This window comes from Pteropus medius, unplaced genomic scaffold (genome assembly GCF_902729225.1).
Source record: "Pteropus medius unplaced genomic scaffold, Ma_sr-lr_union100, whole genome shotgun sequence".
Lineage (NCBI taxonomy): Eukaryota > Metazoa > Chordata > Mammalia > Chiroptera > Pteropodidae > Pteropus > Pteropus medius.
Window position 1 is genome coordinate 72907 of NW_024354501.1, and position 16678 is coordinate 89584.

The window sequence follows — 16678 nt, forward strand, 5'->3', positions numbered from 1 at the left end:
GATGTGTGACTGGGTATGGAATCTTGGGTGATTTGATCTGACATTCCTGTTAAAATGCAGAGCGAGTGAGAAATGTCCTCTCTTCCTTCCATTCTAGTTTGCTTCTTGATAAGCGGTTACGATCCGAATGTAAGAATCAGGGGGCAACAATCCATCTCCCGCCATCTAACCGCTACGAGACGCTGCTCAAGCAGAGGCACGTGCAGGTGAGCGAGGCCTTTTCCGAGACGTGGCAGAGCATGGCATCGACTTTGGAAATCGTGGGTTTTCTTAGCATTCACTCGATTTGAGTAGATGTCAGCATGTCATGTGACTATGGGGACATCCTTAGATTGTGAGGACAGAAGGCTCCTGTTGGGTGACCTGAAACACGAGGGAGGCCTTCTTGCTCTGCGCCCTGCCCTCCTTGGGCCCCGGAGGCCTCTGCTGCTTTCTAGGGGCCCAGAAGCCTGAGCTTAAAAGGAAGCTCTGAGAAGCAAGGGACGCTTGCCGGCTCGGGTGTCAGAGAGGAACTTTCTCGAGGCTAGCACAGAGAATAAAAATGCAGTGCTTGTTTTCTGTTCTCTTTAACACCAATATGTATACACCACAAAGAATTGGGGGAAATTCCATACCATTCTCCTGTCTGTCTGCAGATCATTCACATTTGGGGGCATTTTGCACCTGGGATCGGCTCACGTTTTTATATTATTGAAATGTGTAGATTCTGTGCATCACTTGTTTGTCATATCTCTTGGAATTGATTTATGGGGGAGGACATGTGTTTTCTTGCTGGTCTGTGTCATGTTCACTCTCCCTCTCCCAGCTCCTGGGCAGGTCCGTGGACCTCAACCGTCTGATCACCCAGCGTGTCTCGGTGGCCATGTATAAGTCTCTGGAGTTGGCCATTGGACGGTTTGAAAGTGAAGACCTGACATCAATCGTTGTAAGTGCTCTTTCCTTTCTCAGGTTCGTGTGGTCACGAGGATCGTAGTTAACTATACTTTCGCCCTTGTTGATGAATCGAACCGATGGTTTATTCAGTTTTTGCGTAGAAATTGGAAGGCAGCACTATTCGATCTTGGACAATCTGGGACCCTTCCTTACCCCTGCTGTTGGACCTGCTCTTGGTCCTCACAATTCCAGGTTGACTTCAGAGAGCAAATACTCCCCTTTGTGAGTAAGTTATACTGAATTACGGCTAAAGAATGAAAGGAGGAAAGCTATAAAAATCAAAAGGAAATGAAAGAGGAAAAAGAATTTGAGAGGAAATCACGTGGTTGGACAGTGATGGTCCAGCCTGCATATCCTGGGGGCCCCGGAAAAGAAAACCAAAGCAGCAGGATGGACAGACGTCAGAACGGTGTTTGGCGAAGCGACATCGGGATCCTGGTGGAGTTTCTCTCTCTCTCGAGTTGACAACAGGTCGGACATCTGCAGTCCAGCAACGGTCGCTCTGTTCAGCACGCAGACAGACCTGAGACCCACATCGGGACATCTGAAGGTGGGCGCACAGGCGGCGTGGGGGAGGCCAGAAGGGGCCAGGCGAGTGAGGGGCAGGTACAGGGCGCTGCCTGTGAGTCTGGCCCCCAGCCCCCACGCAGCAGAACGGGGAGCAGCAGCACCAGCGCATCCCTGGGCCCTGGGTACAGCACAGAGCGCCGGCGGTCAGAGGAAGAAGGACGATCGTAGGAGGCGGGCTCAGGGCCTGGCTCCCCTCCACCGCCACAGCCCCCATGCTGGACACCGCAGGGACACCTGCCACCCCAGTCACCTGCACGGCCATTTCCACAACTACCAGAAGCCCCCCCCCCATACACACACACACGGCACCAGAGCACAGGTGAGTGGGGAAGAGAAAAGAAAAATGATACCATGGCACCACCTGCTGAAAACAAAAGGGAGACCTGGTTACCCACCTGCCGAGCTGAAGAAACAGCATCTCCAGACCCCAAACTCAGGCCCCGAGCACTGGGCCTGAAACGATGGAGATTCGAGATTTAATGAAAGAGTCAGCCAGACGCAAGAACACTCAGGAAGCAGTGAGCTCAGGACGGAAATCAATGAGCAGAAGGAGATGGAAACTATACAAAAGAACCAAACAAATTCAGGAGCTGAAGAACACAGTAAAAAGGCGAAGGAAGCCTTAGAAAGCACTGGAAACGGAGCAGACCTCAGGGAAGAGAAGCTGGAAGTCTGGGAATGCTTCCTGTGGAGGAGGGGAGTACACTGCGGGAACTTCCTGTGCCGTCACCAGGGCAGTGACGGGACAGTGGGTCCCAGCATGGGGGGCGGCGGGGAGGGGACAGAGCGTCCGTGTGAAGAGTCAGAAGGTGAGAACTTCTCAAACCTGGGGAAGAGCTGGCCACACGAGTCCAGGAAGCTGCGGGATGGCGAGTCACCGTGGCGGGGGCCGCAGCTGGCCCGTTCTGCCCTCACACCCTTTCCTTGCCCCGCAGGAGCTGGACGGCCTCTTGGAAATCAACCGCATGACCCACCAGCTGCTCAGCAGGTACCTGACGCTGGACAGCTTCGATGCCATGTTCCGCGAGGCCAACCACAACGTGTCGGCTCCCTATGGCAGAATCACCCTCCACGTCTTCTGGGAGCTCAACTACGACTTCCTGCCCAATTACTGCTATAACGGCTCCACCAACCGGTGAGCGCGGCGGCCCAGGCCGTCCCGGGCGCCCGGCGAAGCGGAAGCGGGGCGGTGTCGGCCTCCGCATCCGCTGGGCCGCTGTCTCCTGGCCAAGCACATGTGGTTACAGTGCGTAGTTTGCACACTCCCCCTGATAACTCCCAGTAGTGATCTGAATGACTGGACGTTTCTGCCGGGGCTACCTTTCCACACCTGTCCCCGCTGTCACTGCTGTGTGCAAAGGCCCAGCGAGGCCCAAGTGCTGGGCCGTTGCCGCTCATCAGAGGGGCAGGTCACTCTCGAAACGGCCCTGGTGCCCACGGACCGGCTGTCGCTGGGCTTGGAGGCCGTTTTGCAGCCGGTGTCCTCCCTTCCTGAGCCCTGTGTCTGCTCGTCGCACCTCAAGGGTGTTTGTGTCTCGTTGCTGCTCTGGGTTTTGATTTCCCTGAGTTTTTCTACGTGATGATGATGTCACTAACCCAGAGGAAGAATTAATTGATGGGTAATATAAAGTTTTGAATTTCGAAGAACTACCATTAAATTTCTGGATCGTTTTACCTTTTCTAGGTTTGTTCGGACAGTGTTACCATTTTCTCAAGAATTTCAAAGAGATAAACAGCCTAATGCACAACCCCAATATTTGCATGGATCAAAGGTAGGTTTTTTTTGTGTTTTAAGTTCACAATTAAACGGAATTTGAAGTTCAGTTTAAATCAGTTTAGTTGCGGCGATACAAGTGCATCATGCCACGTGTGAAACGTTTTCTGAAAAGTCACGTGGGGCTGGGATGGCGCTCTGGCCGTGGGGTGTATCTGCCTGGGCCTGGCCCTAATCCCGGCGCCGAAATGAGTGAGATTGTTCGCATGTTAAAAGGTTGAAAAACATCCAGCCAAAGAAAGTGTGCAGAAGAGGCTCAGGGGCACGTGGAGGAGCTGAGGGGGGCGAGGCACAGAAAGGAGCTGACGTCCGGGGGCCGCAGGCAGCAGGTGAGCCAGCGCACACTGTGCGGCAGCGTCGGGCCGGAGGACGAGGGTCCAGGCTGAGGGCAGCCGGATCTGCAGCAACGGCGTTAGGGGAAGTGTCGTGATGGTTAACGATAAAAACGCAAGCGGCCTGTAGCGAAAGGAGAGCTGCAACGATCAGACGTTTCCCAAACACGTAGCGAAGAAACAGACCTGCGGCCGCAGCAGAAAGGGAAGAGACGTGAACAACGGGAAAGACCATTTTGCCCATCGGATCGGAGCAAGTTCTGTGGAGTGAAACCGAGTGACATGGGGCGGCAGGAGAGCCACACGGGACCGTGACGCTCAGGGCTAGACACGTAAAGGGATGAGGCAGATGGGGCAGAGCGGGGTCTGTCGGGGCGGTCACGTGACACCGTCACAGAAAACGGGGTGCACTCTCAGTGGCTCCGAGAGCAGCCCGTGCAGTGGGGTGAAAGGCACAGAGGGGACGAACGACGAGTCCCCTTGTCCGAACTCTGTCCCGACGCACCTGCCGTGTTCTCACTGGTTCCCAGCCGTCCCCGTGATGCAGGCGTCTGTCCCGCGGGCCGCACAGGGAGGGGACCAGGTCCCCCGCCCGACAGCCTCCTGCACCCGTGGCCTGCAGCTCGGGCTGAGGTCTGGGCAGGACGTGCTGCTCGCAGGAGCAGCAACGAGCCCGCTCACGTGACGGCATGGGGAGTCCTGTTCCGGCCCCTTTCTGACCGGGCGTCAGGAGACGCGCCCCCTCCCTAAGCCTCCCAGCTGTGACGTCCTCACGGTGCATCTCGCATCTTGCACACAGGCCCTCCGCCCACCGCGTGTGCCATTGTGACGTCTTCATAAGCTGACGTGGCATTGAAAGCCCATCCTGTCAGCTGACAGAGAAGGGTGGCCGCATTGGCGGGATGTGCCAGGACGTGACGAGGACGGCGTGTTTGGGACGGTCGGGAACCAGCGCTGGTATCACAGGCGCGGCCTGCGTTTTGCGAGGACCTGCGGGGTCTCAGGCCGAACGTGGTGCTGTTTCTACTCGTCGCTTTTGGGAGGCAGGTGCTCTGCGTGGTGTGTGAGGCGGGCGCGTCTGTGAGAAGCTGCACTCAGATGCTGTGGACGGGACCATCATGACAGTCTTGGGTGGCTTTCAGGCTGGCCTCACTCTGCAAGATCTGACGCTGAGAAGGAACCAGCTCTACACAGGGGCTGCGCTCGGCAGGGGGCAGGCAGTTGGGGTGTTTGGGCCCCCGGGCAAGGGGCCAAGCTTGGGGCGGGGTGGAGAACAGGCAGAGAAGGACACCCAGTGGAAGGGAGTTGCCCTCACCCAGGCTGTATTTTGGAGGCACCTTGACCAGACTCGCTGGTGATCTGGACGTGGAGAGCGAGGGGAAGGGAAGACCTAGCCGTCCTACTTAGGGCTCTGGCAGCTGGTGAACGGGGTGCCACGTTTGGAAGAAAGTAAACATGAGGTGAGGGGACGAGGCCTGTGTCCACGGCCCTTCCTGGGGGCTGTCCACACTACGCGTCACACACCTCGAGTTGGGGACGAGGACGCCAGGCCGCTGCTCCCGGCACTTAGGGTCGGGTTTGGCGGCTGTTTTAAGCTTCCTGCTGATGACCAGGAATGAAGAGGGTGACGTTGTCTTATCTGCCTTTTCCGAGACTGTCGCTTCTCAACGAGAAGTGCTAGTGTGTCTTGTGTTGACACCAGGTCGTAGCCACAGTCTTGGGGCTCAGTGAGCAGGTCCCTGAGCCTGTCCTCCGTAGGGGACGAGCGGGTCTTGGCACAGCAGGAGGGGATGCAGGCCTTGCTCAGGACAGGCTGACGGCATCAGCTGGGCACCAGGACCAGAACAGCCTGGGGGGGGTGGTGTCTGGGTTCCCCCAGGACCACAGGGTGCCTGGCCAGTGAGACAGGCAGTGTGGGAGAGGCCGAAGCTGGTAAGATGCAGGTAGGGACCAGAGATTTCTCACCTGCAGTGGGGTCCCCAGTGGCATCCTGCTCAGTGCTGCCACCCAGAGGCCTTCTGCTCAGACAGGTGATACTTGGCGTGCAGTGGGACACAGGGCCCAGGCAGTTAGCAGACCCTGCCTCTTCCCCACACCTGGGCGACACCCACATTGTGAACCACACGGGCTCTGAGCTGCTGGTTGAGTGGCGCTGGTGCGGGAACGTGCCTGGGTGCCCAGCTGCTTGTCACACGCGGTGCAGTCGAGGCCAGGATGCAGAGGGAGCCCAGGGCTGCTGCCTTCACAGCCTGCTCAGGACGACCTTCCCAGGAGTCTCTAATGTCGGTCCCTCAGGGGACCTCCACGTCCACCTTGCAGCGCGTCTTACTGCGGATGGCCATGTGAGCCATTTGCAGTAAGACGCGGTGCATCCTGGAAAGGGCGTCAGGCGGACCCGCGTTAAAAGGCTTAGAACAAGTGCCCCGATGCCCCTTTCTGAAGTTAGAATGTGGTGTTTACCCCCTTGGAACTAAAGTGATTTGGATGGGACTAGAGTTTGCCGAGTGAGAGAAATTTCTGGGGTCTCTACTGAAAGATGTGATGTTAACGAGGCCTGGTTCAGAGGTTTAATCTCTCAGGTGTGGCCGCAAAGGATGTCTCACGGCACGACGGGAGAGGGTTCTGGGGGCGAGATGGAGCCCTGGGGTGGTTCTTCCATCCTGCCCGCCGGTCACAGGGCGATGAGTGAGGGGAGCCTGGCCTTGAAGGAAGGTGGGTGCTGCGGCTCTGCCCAGGGGTGCACGGCCAGGCTGGCCCGAGGTCCCGGGGCGGCTTCTGAGAGAGGTTCCCCACCAGCACCGCTGCAGCCTGTCCCACGGCCCAGATGCATGTGTCTGTCCATTGTGCTATCAAAGGCTTGGGGGACTTGTTTTCACTCTGCAGGGTTTTCCCTTAGGCCCGCAGGGAGGCACAAGGGTTCTGCTCCCCGTGCGACAAAGCTGTGAGCCCGGGGGCCTGGGGGCCTGGGGGCCGTGTGCACACCTGTGTGTCCACATGAGCACACGGGGCTTCTGCAAAGCCGGTGTCCATTTGGAGGGAAGGAAACGTTAGGTGAATTGAATTTGACTGAGCAGCTCTGACTGAACCAGAACCCACAGGTTTCAGTCTCAGTTTGTGTCGTTTTCATTCTTAGACCTAAGCCAGCATCGTCTGTCCGATTGTTTGGGCTGTAACGGAAGTCCAGTGGAAGTGTGGGCGAGTGACACTGACATTGGCAGCTCATCTGACTTGACACTTTCTGAGGATCAGATGCCAAAACGCGATGACGTCAGCACCGAGTGCCGTGCTGGACGCAGACTCTGTCTCGCCGTCTCGCGAGCTCAGACACATCGGCTGCCCCTCCCTTGGGGCCGTGCAGTCTGTTTGTGCCCGTGAGGTCATGGAACCCCCAGGAAGGCAGTTCAGAAACCCAGTTAGTTGTTCCTGACCGATGAGCTAGGGCTAGTATCGATGAGAATAAAAGTGACTTAGCTGCGTGGCCCGTTCGTGGTGATCGCACTGCTTGAGGGAACTCTCCGATGTCCTTCCGAGTCGAGGAGTTAGACTGTCCCCGATTCACAGCCTTGAGGGTCTCAGCCCAGGATCTGTGAGTAGAGTTCTCGTCCCCTGGTGTCTGGGCAAGGCTGGCAGAATGTTCTCTGAATTGACCCGTGAGGCTGGACGTCCAAAGTACTTTCCTCCTGTGAGGCTGAGCACTGAACGTGCACGGTTTGTGATTCTGTCTTCTGCGTAGTTAGTCGCTTGGGTGGCAGTGTCCCTGGGATGCGCCGTCTTTGGGGTGATGGGTCCTTCCTTCACTTTGTGATGGCACAGGACATGCAGAGTTCCTGCCCAGGGACGAGGAGCCCACACAGTGTTCGGGTCCGAGGCTTCGTGGGGGTGGGGCGTACAGGTACTCGCCACCAGTGTCACTGGCCACCATTCCTGAGACCCCAGAGTCCCCAGAGGGAGAGGAGAGGCTCATCGTGAATCTCTGTACAAACAGCTGCTCATGCAGCGTGGCCTCGTGTCCCAGGGGTGGGAAACAAGCAACCAGTTGGGTCGTGGGCGTCATTCCAGGGCTGAGTCCCCAGGGATTGCGGGCTGGCCTCCTGCAGGCACCCGAGGGCTCAGGAGGCTGGCCGACCAACACCCTGTGTCCTGAGGTTCGCAGTGTGCCACAGGGGATGGCAAAGACACGTGGTAGGTGGAGGAGCCTGAGCGGAGCCCAAGCTGTGTGCTGCACTGAGGGGGCGGAGTGGTGAGCACGGCGGCTGTGACGACTGAGCAGTGGACGGTGCGCGCCCCAGGTCAGCTGCGAGAGACTGGCTGCTGCTGCCCGCTCAGCTCCCCGCCCCTCTGGGTCTGTTCTCGGGCGTCCCCCAGACACTGAGGGCAGCTGTGGGGCACGTGCTAAGGTGTATTAATTTCTCATTCCAGGGCCTCAAAAAGGCATCCGTAGAACAGGCAGTTTAACACATGTAGGAAAACCAAACAGCAGCGTGTTTTCCTCCGCTTTGGCGAGCCAGCCCTCCGTGTGCACGGGCCGGAGACGTCGACGCGGGCAGCCTGCCCGCCTGAGCTCCCCGCGGGCGCCGCGTGCACGGCGCGCCCGCCAGCACCATGCTCTCTGTCCGCAGGCTCTGAACCTGGCCTACACCAGCATTTACGGCAGCTACCGGAACTTCGTGGGGCCTCCGCACTTCCAGGTCATCTGCCGGCTCCTCGGCTACCAGGGCATCGCGGTCGTCATGGAGGAGCTGCTGAAGGTCGTCAAGAGCCTGGTGGGTTCCCACGGGCGTCTCTTCTCACAGGCGTGGCTCGGCCTCTGCGCCCACTTCTGGGGCGGGGGGTCGACCCCTCCAGCCATTCGCAGACGCCAGCTGGGCGTCCTGCAGGCCGGCTCCCTTCCGCCCTGCCTTCCGGGCAGCATCAGACACTCCCACCAGACTGCCCCCCCCCGACAGACATAGTCGTGAGACCAGGTTGCCACCTGTGCGTCTAACCGACCGGCTGGCAGTCAGAGCCCTTATAGTCCCCTTGAACGTGACAAAATCTACAACCACGTAGATCAGGATCAGACGTCAGAATGTGGAGGAGTGGGGTTGTGTGACAGCTGTGACGCTGACTGGTCCGGGCCCAGCCAGGACCCCAGCGGCAGCCTCTGCTCGAAAACATGGTGTCTTGGAGGTGGCAGGTGCACAGGGTGACGTGGTCCAGTGTGGGTGCTGCACCGTCCATCAGAGGACTGTGGGAACTGCCCCATGAGGACGTCTCTTCTCAAGAGCCCCAGCCCACTGTCACTACCAGTTATGGGCTCGTGGTCCAGAATGGCTGGTAAGTGGGGTGCCCCTGAGTAAAGCTACAAGCCCCCGTATTAAGTGTCGCCCAGTCCTGCTTGTGAGGCCTTGCCCTTTGGGCAGTCTGTGGCGTGGCGGCAGCCAATCTCCTGCTACGGGGCGGTCTGCAATGCGTGAAGGCAGCTGATGGAGAGTGCCCAAGGTCTGCCGCCTGCCCCGGCACGAGTACGGCTCCCCCGGTGAGTGGGCGCCGCGCAGGCCGCACCGGCCTCCGACCGCGGGGGGGAGTCGGGTCGGCAGGGACCGATCGGACCGTGTGTTTCCTGGGGGGCGGGGGGCAGCCAGAGCGGGGGCCTCCGGACGGACCCGGCTGACCCTCGTCTACGGTGAGGGGTGCGGTTGCGTGGCCGCCACCGTTCCAGGGGAGGCCCCGAAGGTCACCAGCCAGAGCGGGGCAGGGAAGCTCGGCGGCCGGGTCCCACCCCCTGCTGGGCTCAGCAGGGCCCGATGGCGCCTCGGCACCCTGTGGGGCCTGTGGCAGACGTGCCCTCGAGGACACCGGCCCGGGCAGCCCGACGGAGCCGATCTGGCGCTGTCCAGTCACAGCCCTGACGGTCTCAGAAAGCTCGTTCATGAGAAGTCTATACCGGAGGGACCCCAGTCAGAACAGAACGCGCCTCGCTGTCTGCTGAGGTGACTTGGGCCCGTTCTCGGGTCACCATGAGAGACTGTTCTGACAAAGCCGTCGACTGGCGTGGTCGTGCTCCCAGATGGCCGTTAGTGACATCTGAGGGGACGGCAAGGTGACCAGCCTTGCGTTCCGGGCACACTTGCGGGGCTGCCTTAGGGTCCCTGTCAGGACGTGGATGAGTGACGTACGTCTTACCGACTGGACGTGGGAATTTTAAATGTTGAAGACAAAGCCATTTAGGCCAAATTCAGAGCTGGTCTGGGGGCCAGTCGTTACGTCGATGTCACCAGCTGCCACCCCGGGGCAGCGCTGCGTGGTAAAGCCATGTTGCGGGTAGCTGTCCTGCTCCCGCGTGCCTGTGGGGGTGCCGCCCGTGAGGGTCTGGGTCCTCGGGCGGTGCTGAGGATGGGGAGGTGGCCGAGGCAGGGGTGGGGGCTGTGGGCTGTGCTGAGTAAGGAGGGGGCAGCCACCGATGCAGGCAGGGCCACGGCATCCTCACAGGAAGTCAGTGCTTGAGCTGTCGGCCCGAAGGGTTCAAACCTGGTAGGTCTCCCGCCTCGTTCTGCTCGGGGTGTTCTTGGGTCCCTGGGCAACCTGCGTGACGTGTGGACTCGAGTCTGCACTTGGAGGAGCAGTGGCTCAGCACGGAATGCGTAGATCGGGCTGAGAATGTGACTTTCTTCCCCGTTTCTGTGCCTCGTCCCTTCTCGTGCCTTGTTGCCCGGCCAGGACACAGCGTGCACGTCTCTCCCGAGTGTGCCGTTAGCCGCAGGGTTTCTTAGGCGTCCTGAGTCAGACTGAGGACGTTCCTGTCTGTGCCTGGAAAGGGACACTGATTCTCATCAGATACTTTCCGCCTCCGCTGGGAGCGCCCCGTGATCCTTCTCATTGGCCCTGGCAATATGCTGCCTCCTCGGAAGATGCCGGTTGGCAGAGCTGAGGCCCAGAGCACAGGCGCTGGACAAACCGCCATTGTAGGGAGGATGTCGGGGTCTGGGGACGTGTGGTCAGCTCCATGGCGGACACGGTGGCAGTGTCAGCATGTCTCATGGCCAGCATGGGGGCTCCCAGCCCTGGACCCCGGCCTGCGCCCTCCGGGGCTCGGCCCCTCTCGCGTCCCCCAAGCCACCGCCCGCTGTCTGCTGCACAGGCATCCTCGAGTTCTTCCACCACCAGCTGAAGGACATCGTGGAGTACGCGGAGCTGAAGACCGTGTGCTTCCAGAACCTGCGGGAGGTGGGCAACGCCGTCCTCTTCTGCCTGCTCATCGAGCAGAGCCTGGTGAGTCGTCGGCCCGGGTCCCTCCCCACCGGGGACAGGAGGCGGCATCTGTGAGCTCGATTTACTGGGGTCGTTTAGCGGGGTGCAGGCAGCAAGTGTCGTGAAGCACCGTTCTTTTCACGACCACGTGGACCGATTTGAGTTTGTTCTCTGCGATCGAAAAAGAAGAACGCGGTTCCTCCGTGAGTTTCTCTGGGTGAGCCTCGCGAGGACGCTTTGTCCCGCAGCATTAGCCACATCTGCACCGACGCGCGTGACGTGCACGGTGACGTAAAGCGCTGAGGCCCTGGGGCCCTGGAGTGTGGCTCAGCGTGACTACAGAACTGATCGTTAGATCTTACCTAACGGTAATTACGTAACTTTTAAGTAGTGCGTGGCCGCTGTGGTGGACAGCACCACCCCAGAAAGGGGGCGCAACAGGACATTGTTTTCTTTTCTCTTCCTGCTGTCACTTAGCCTGTCCCTCTGTCCCCCGTGTGTCACGTCAGCCGACAGCTCCGAATCGGAGAGCTCTGGCCTTCCTCTGCCTGTCCCTCCTGGCTGGGTTTACTCACGTCCATGTTTAAGTAAAAATGACTCTAAGATGCAGCTCCTTAGCTGCACTGCCACATTCCAGGCCACCTGGGGCGGGCAGCAGCCCTAACGGGCAGGACCAAGGACGTGTCCGTCGTCCGGCCGTGTGCTACTGCTCAGTGTTGGCGCCGCACTGAAGGCAAAGCTGCGCCCCCGGCCTCCTGGCCGGCGCAGGGCGCGGGGCGCGGGGCAGGCGCCAGCTCGCACGCAGACTCTTGGCCGCAGCTGGCCTCGCCGAGGCGGGAGCGCCTACGCATGCGAGGGCCCGCGTTCACGCCTCGCCGTGCTTGGTCTCCAGTGCCAGATGTCTGTACGTCCAACGTGTCCTTCTGTCTCCCCGCTCTAGTCCTTGGAGGAAGTGTGTGACCTGCTGCACGCGGCCCCTTTTCAGAACATCTTGCCGAGGGTCCACGTGAAAGGTGAGCCTGTGTCCCTGGGACCTGGGCCCAGACTGCCCCCCGCGGCTCATGGTTGGTCTCCGTCACCAGGGAACTGACGTCCTGTGTTGCTTGAGTTTGGCACCTGTCCAGCCCTAATGGGGCGACTGGTCACGTATCGAGATTGAGTGGCTGCTGAAAACTGGAACTTCAGCTTAGGGCTGAAGTGGTAGGCGCCTCGGTGTGCGTCAGGTAGCGCGCGGTCAGGGACACTGGCCCCAGGTTGAAGGTCGTTGGGGCAGATGGATGCACAGGTTTGCCGTCCTGTTCTCTGCTTTCGTTTACATTTGGGGTTTCCTGTAAGCTTCAGAAGGTGAATATTGAATAGAAAATTAGCCTGTCGGTTCGAATTTAAATGTCAAACAAACCAGTTCTATAAAATAATTTTCAAAAGAATCTGTATGTACGACATCGACTTAAAAATCTTTCGTTGGGTTTTTGGAAAAATTGAAACTTTTGCACTCGTTTTTCATACAAAAGACGGTATGCCGTATTTTCTCCTCTGCAGAGGGAGAGAGACTTGATGCCAAAATGAAGAGGCTGGAGTCAAAGTACGCCCCGCTGCACCTCGTCCCTCTGATCGAACGGCTGGGGACCCCTCAGGTAGCGCATGCCCTGACAGCTGCTGCTCTTGCGGGTGGGGCTGGGGCACTGGGAGGTTGGACGTGCCCTGGGCCCCAGTGTCTCAAGCGGGGTTTGGGACAGGACCTCGTCACAGGGCGGTTGGGAGGTTTGGCTGAGCTGACATGACGTGGCACGTAAGACGTTCACAATAAATGTCACCCGATTTTGTCGTCCATCCCTTTGTGAAGAAAGTTTTTTCACAGGTTTTTAAAAACAATGTGTAGTGTCAGGCAGGAGGCCCGGTGCGGGGTCGAGTTCCACCGCCCGCTACCAGCCAAGCTCAGCAGGGTCCCTCGGTCTCAGGCGCTGTCCCATTTCGGACCAGATAATTCTCTGTTGAGGACTTTCCTGTGAATTGTAGGCTGTTTAGCAGTGTCCCTGGCCTCTGTTCGCTGGATGCCACTAGACCCACTCTAGGCTGTGATAGCCAAAAGTGTCTCCCACCCATTGTCACATGTTCTCTGGGGCGAAGTCAGTCCTGGCCAAGAACAGCTGTGCTGGACAGTTTTCCTTGACTGTGCATCACATTTGGCCTTGTGAGGCACGTCGGCAGTAGCTGCCGTGGTCACTTTGCTGACGCGTGTTTATGAGAACCCTCCTCGGCGCGCTGAGGTCATTTCCCGGGGACCAGGCGCTTGGTCAGCCGCCAGCTCCAGTGTGTTCCTGTAACGTCCCGTCCCCCCTGCAGCAAATCGCCATAGCGAGAGAGGGCGACCTGCTGACGAAGGAGCGCCTCTGCTGCGGCCTGTCCATGTTCGAGGTCATCCTCACGCGGGTCCGGACCTTCCTGGACGACCCTGTGTGGCGTGGGCCTCTGCCCGTCAACGGGGTCATGCACGTGGACGAGTGCGTGGAGTTCCACCGGCTGTGGAGTGCCATGCAGTTCGTCTACTGCATCCCCGTGGGGACACACGAGTTCACGGTCGAGTAAGTACGCTCGTGCGCGGGGGCGTGGGGACAGAGGCCGGGGCGCGGCTGTTGCCGGACGTGCAGCAGGGGACTTGGGCTGGGCCCCTGGGAATGCAGGCCCGTCCCAGACAGGAGGTGCCCGGCGTGGTGGCATCTCCTTCACGGAGGGGCCACGGTCTAGAGATGCTCGGGAAGCAGGCCCGGGGGACGGGAGCAGGGATGCAGCCGTGCTGCCCGCGTCCCCCGGCGTGGCCCCGCACGGCGCTCACCGTGCTGACCGCCCCTCCTGCCATCGCCCCGGCTCCAGGCAGTGCTTCGGCGACGGGCTGCACTGGGCGGGCTGCATGGTCATCGTGCTGCTGGGGCAGCAGCGGCGCTTCGCCGTGCTGGACTTCTGCTACCACCTCCTCAAGGTCCAGAAGCACGACGGCAAGGACGAGGTCATCAAGAACGTGGTACGTGCGCCCCGCGGGGAGCGGCTTTCGCCGGTCTGTGCCCCCAGCTGCGCGCAGCTCTCTCCTCGCCCCAGGTCAGGCCAGTGGCGGTCAGCAGGTCGGGCAGCCTGGCCGCAGGCGTGCTGAGCGCTGGTTCTGTTCTTGTCTTGGGGAGCCCTGGTCCCCTTCGCGGTCTAGCTCTGCTGTTTTGGGTGATAGTATTCTGTCCCGGGCTCCCTTGGGCTGCCTTTGAGATCTTTGTTGTTTATGGATTTTTTGTAACTGAGTTCCAGAAAATAAATACTCGGCCGTTATCTTTTTAGGTGATTCAGTCTTTCCCCCAGGCTCTGTATTCTGCCCTTTGGGGAGTGCACGTGGACATGTGTCAGACCCTGTTCCGGTCTCCTGACTCTTCACCCTGTCACAGTTTCCGTCGCTGCCCCAGGGACTCGCCACAGCCTCGGCAGTCTAAAATGGCAGCAGCTACTGCCCGCCGGGTCTCTAGGCCACACACCTGGGGGTAGCCTGGCTCCGCTGGGTCCTGTCGAGTCTGCCAGGGCCCAAACCAGTGGGGCTGTGGGGCTGTCCTCCCTTCTGGAGCCTCTGGGGATGGCCGCTTCCTGGCCTTTCCAGGGCGTTGGCTGGTTTCAGCTCCTTGCAGTTGAGGACTGAGGTCCACGTCCTTCCACACTTTCCACATGGCCCCTTGGCTGAGGCAGCTTGGACCCCTCTCAAGGTCCTCAGCTCCCAACTGTCCTTCCTGCTGCATCTCCCTTTCCTCTAGCGGGAGGACGTTCTCTGCTCATTAGACGGAGTCCCCCCGGATAGCCCAGGGTACGCTCCCTGTGCTAAAGCACTTTGCCACGGAAGGTCACACGTTCACAGGTCCTGCAGGTTGCGGCATCTTTGAGGGGCCACTCCACCCCCCCCACGCCTCCACGTCCCCTCTCTGGGCTCCCCCCAGAGGACTTTGTCCAGTTAGCTATTCATTGCAGCTCTAACCTGCATGTTTTTGCTGACAAAAATCATTAGTTTACATGGAAAAGTTCAGTTGGGTTCTCCAAGACTTGGTGGTAATTGATTCTATTTTTTCCAGTGACTTTTTCCATTTTTCACTTCTTTACGTTTCATGTAGTTCATATTGTGTTCTTTTAATTCTAGTATCCGAGATCTCCAGGGGTATCTAAAACTTGGAAATGCGTCCTCGTGTGTTGGATGTTGTGCGTGTCGGCTCTTTGAGTGAACATCATTGGGATCGCTCTTTCCCTAGATTGTCATTTGTGTCCACCTCCAGAGGCCAGTACCAGCTTGGCACCAGTATCACCTAAGTGGAGGGTCTGGCTTCGTGGGGTGTCAGGCATAGTCCAGCTCGATCACAGCTGCTGGTGGCACCTGCCCCGGAAGTCGAGGCTCTGCCTTTCCTTCTGCACCGGCCCACAGTAGTGCTGGTGCTTTATAAATGTGTCTGCGTACGTGTGCGTGTGCGTGTGCGTGTGCTTCATCCCGTTCTGCCTCAGCGGGGACGGTCTGTGAGAGCGACCTGTCCACAACTGCCGAACTCTGAAACCTGCGTCACTTTGGGTTCCGGTCTGTGCCCACTGACAGGGTCGTCCACACTTTCTGCCTTTCTCCCTTAGCACACCAGCAGGTCTGTATGTTGTACAAGCGAGAAAGTCTAGTTGGCAGCATGAAACCAACAGAAAACTGCTTAAATGCAGAACGTATTCGCTGTTTGAGCAGTTGCGTTGAGATGGCATGTGTGTCAAGAGTTTGCTATGATTTACTGAGGAACTATGAAAATCCTGATGTGTTAACTGTTGTAGCCTCTGAAGAAGATGGTAGAGAGGATTCGCAAGTTCCAGATCCTCAACGACGAGATCATCACCGTCCTGGACAAGTACCTGAAGTCGGGCGATGGGGAGAGCACACCCGTGGAGCACGTGCGCTGCTTCCAGCCCCCGATCCACCAGTCCCTGGCCGGCAGCTGAGGGCGCGCACGTCACCTGTGCCAGCCACGTTCCAGAGCTACAGGCCACGCTGTTCTCTTAAACTCTTTAGGGAGATTTTTTAGGAACTATTTTTCAGTATCTCTGTGTCTGTTAAAGGGGGTACTTTTCGATCTAAAAGCTTAATTTTATAAAATTGACTTATTTTTCTAGACTAAAATCGTATATGCTTTTGGTCATTAGAAAGTCTAAGATTTCTGGCTGCTGATTGTTGCGTTTTCTTACAAAATTCTTCTCCATTTTTCTACGGAATGTTCCAACAGCTGGCTGTGTCATTAAAGTACTGCTGAGTCCCTCCATTGATCCCCTCGGCAAAAGTTGACAATGCGTTGGGATTTATGAACTTAAGCAAGAAACTCAATACCAACTAATTGTAATAAAATCCATTACCAATTAGAATTAAACTTAATGATTAATTAGTTCATGTTTAGACTCTTCTGAAGGTGTTTGATTCCTGTTTCTACTAAATCATTGTAACAACATCTAATGTGTGAGGGGTGCACAGTTCATAGCAATAAAACTAATGAAGCCTATTTGTGTTCATTTACTGGGACCCCGTGCACCCTGCTCGGATGAGGGACTCGCTCCGCTTGCTGAGTGCACAGACCGGGTGCAGGAGGTCTGAGTGAAGGCACCTGCACCCTGGAGAAGGGGCAGGTCATGTTGGGCAGTAACTTCCACGTGGCTTTGGAGAGGAAACAGCGACGCCCAGCAGCGGCATACGGGCTGCCGAACAGAGCGCGCACCGTCCCCTGCGCTGTTTTACCGTGAGTAACACGAAACGGAACTATTCTTTACAAGGGTACCAAAACCTGCTGCTTTGTCTAAGTGTAAG

At 58.2% G+C, this 16678-nt stretch overlaps 1 protein-coding gene across 1 annotated transcript in view; it reads left to right on the forward strand.

Moving 5' to 3' along the window:
• The window catches only part of CYFIP1 (cytoplasmic FMR1 interacting protein 1), a 47770-nt gene extending 31394 nt beyond the window's left edge, over positions 1 to 16376 (forward strand). Inside the window, exons 20-33 of the mRNA XM_039853404.1 lie at positions 98 to 206; positions 806 to 925; positions 2439 to 2638; positions 3188 to 3275; positions 8229 to 8560; positions 8732 to 8785; positions 8874 to 8925; positions 9091 to 9127; positions 10730 to 10860; positions 11780 to 11852; positions 12379 to 12473; positions 13183 to 13421; positions 13711 to 13858; positions 15661 to 16376. Coding sequence (XP_039709338.1) covers positions 98 to 206; positions 806 to 925; positions 2439 to 2638; positions 3188 to 3275; positions 8229 to 8560; positions 8732 to 8785; positions 8874 to 8925; positions 9091 to 9127; positions 10730 to 10860; positions 11780 to 11852; positions 12379 to 12473; positions 13183 to 13421; positions 13711 to 13858; positions 15661 to 15825 — 1843 coding nt within the window. The 3' untranslated portion in view covers positions 15826 to 16376. The remainder of the gene's footprint in view (positions 1 to 97; positions 207 to 805; positions 926 to 2438; positions 2639 to 3187; positions 3276 to 8228; positions 8561 to 8731; positions 8786 to 8873; positions 8926 to 9090; positions 9128 to 10729; positions 10861 to 11779; positions 11853 to 12378; positions 12474 to 13182; positions 13422 to 13710; positions 13859 to 15660) is intronic.
• The last annotated feature ends 302 nt before the right edge of the window (positions 16377 to 16678 follow it).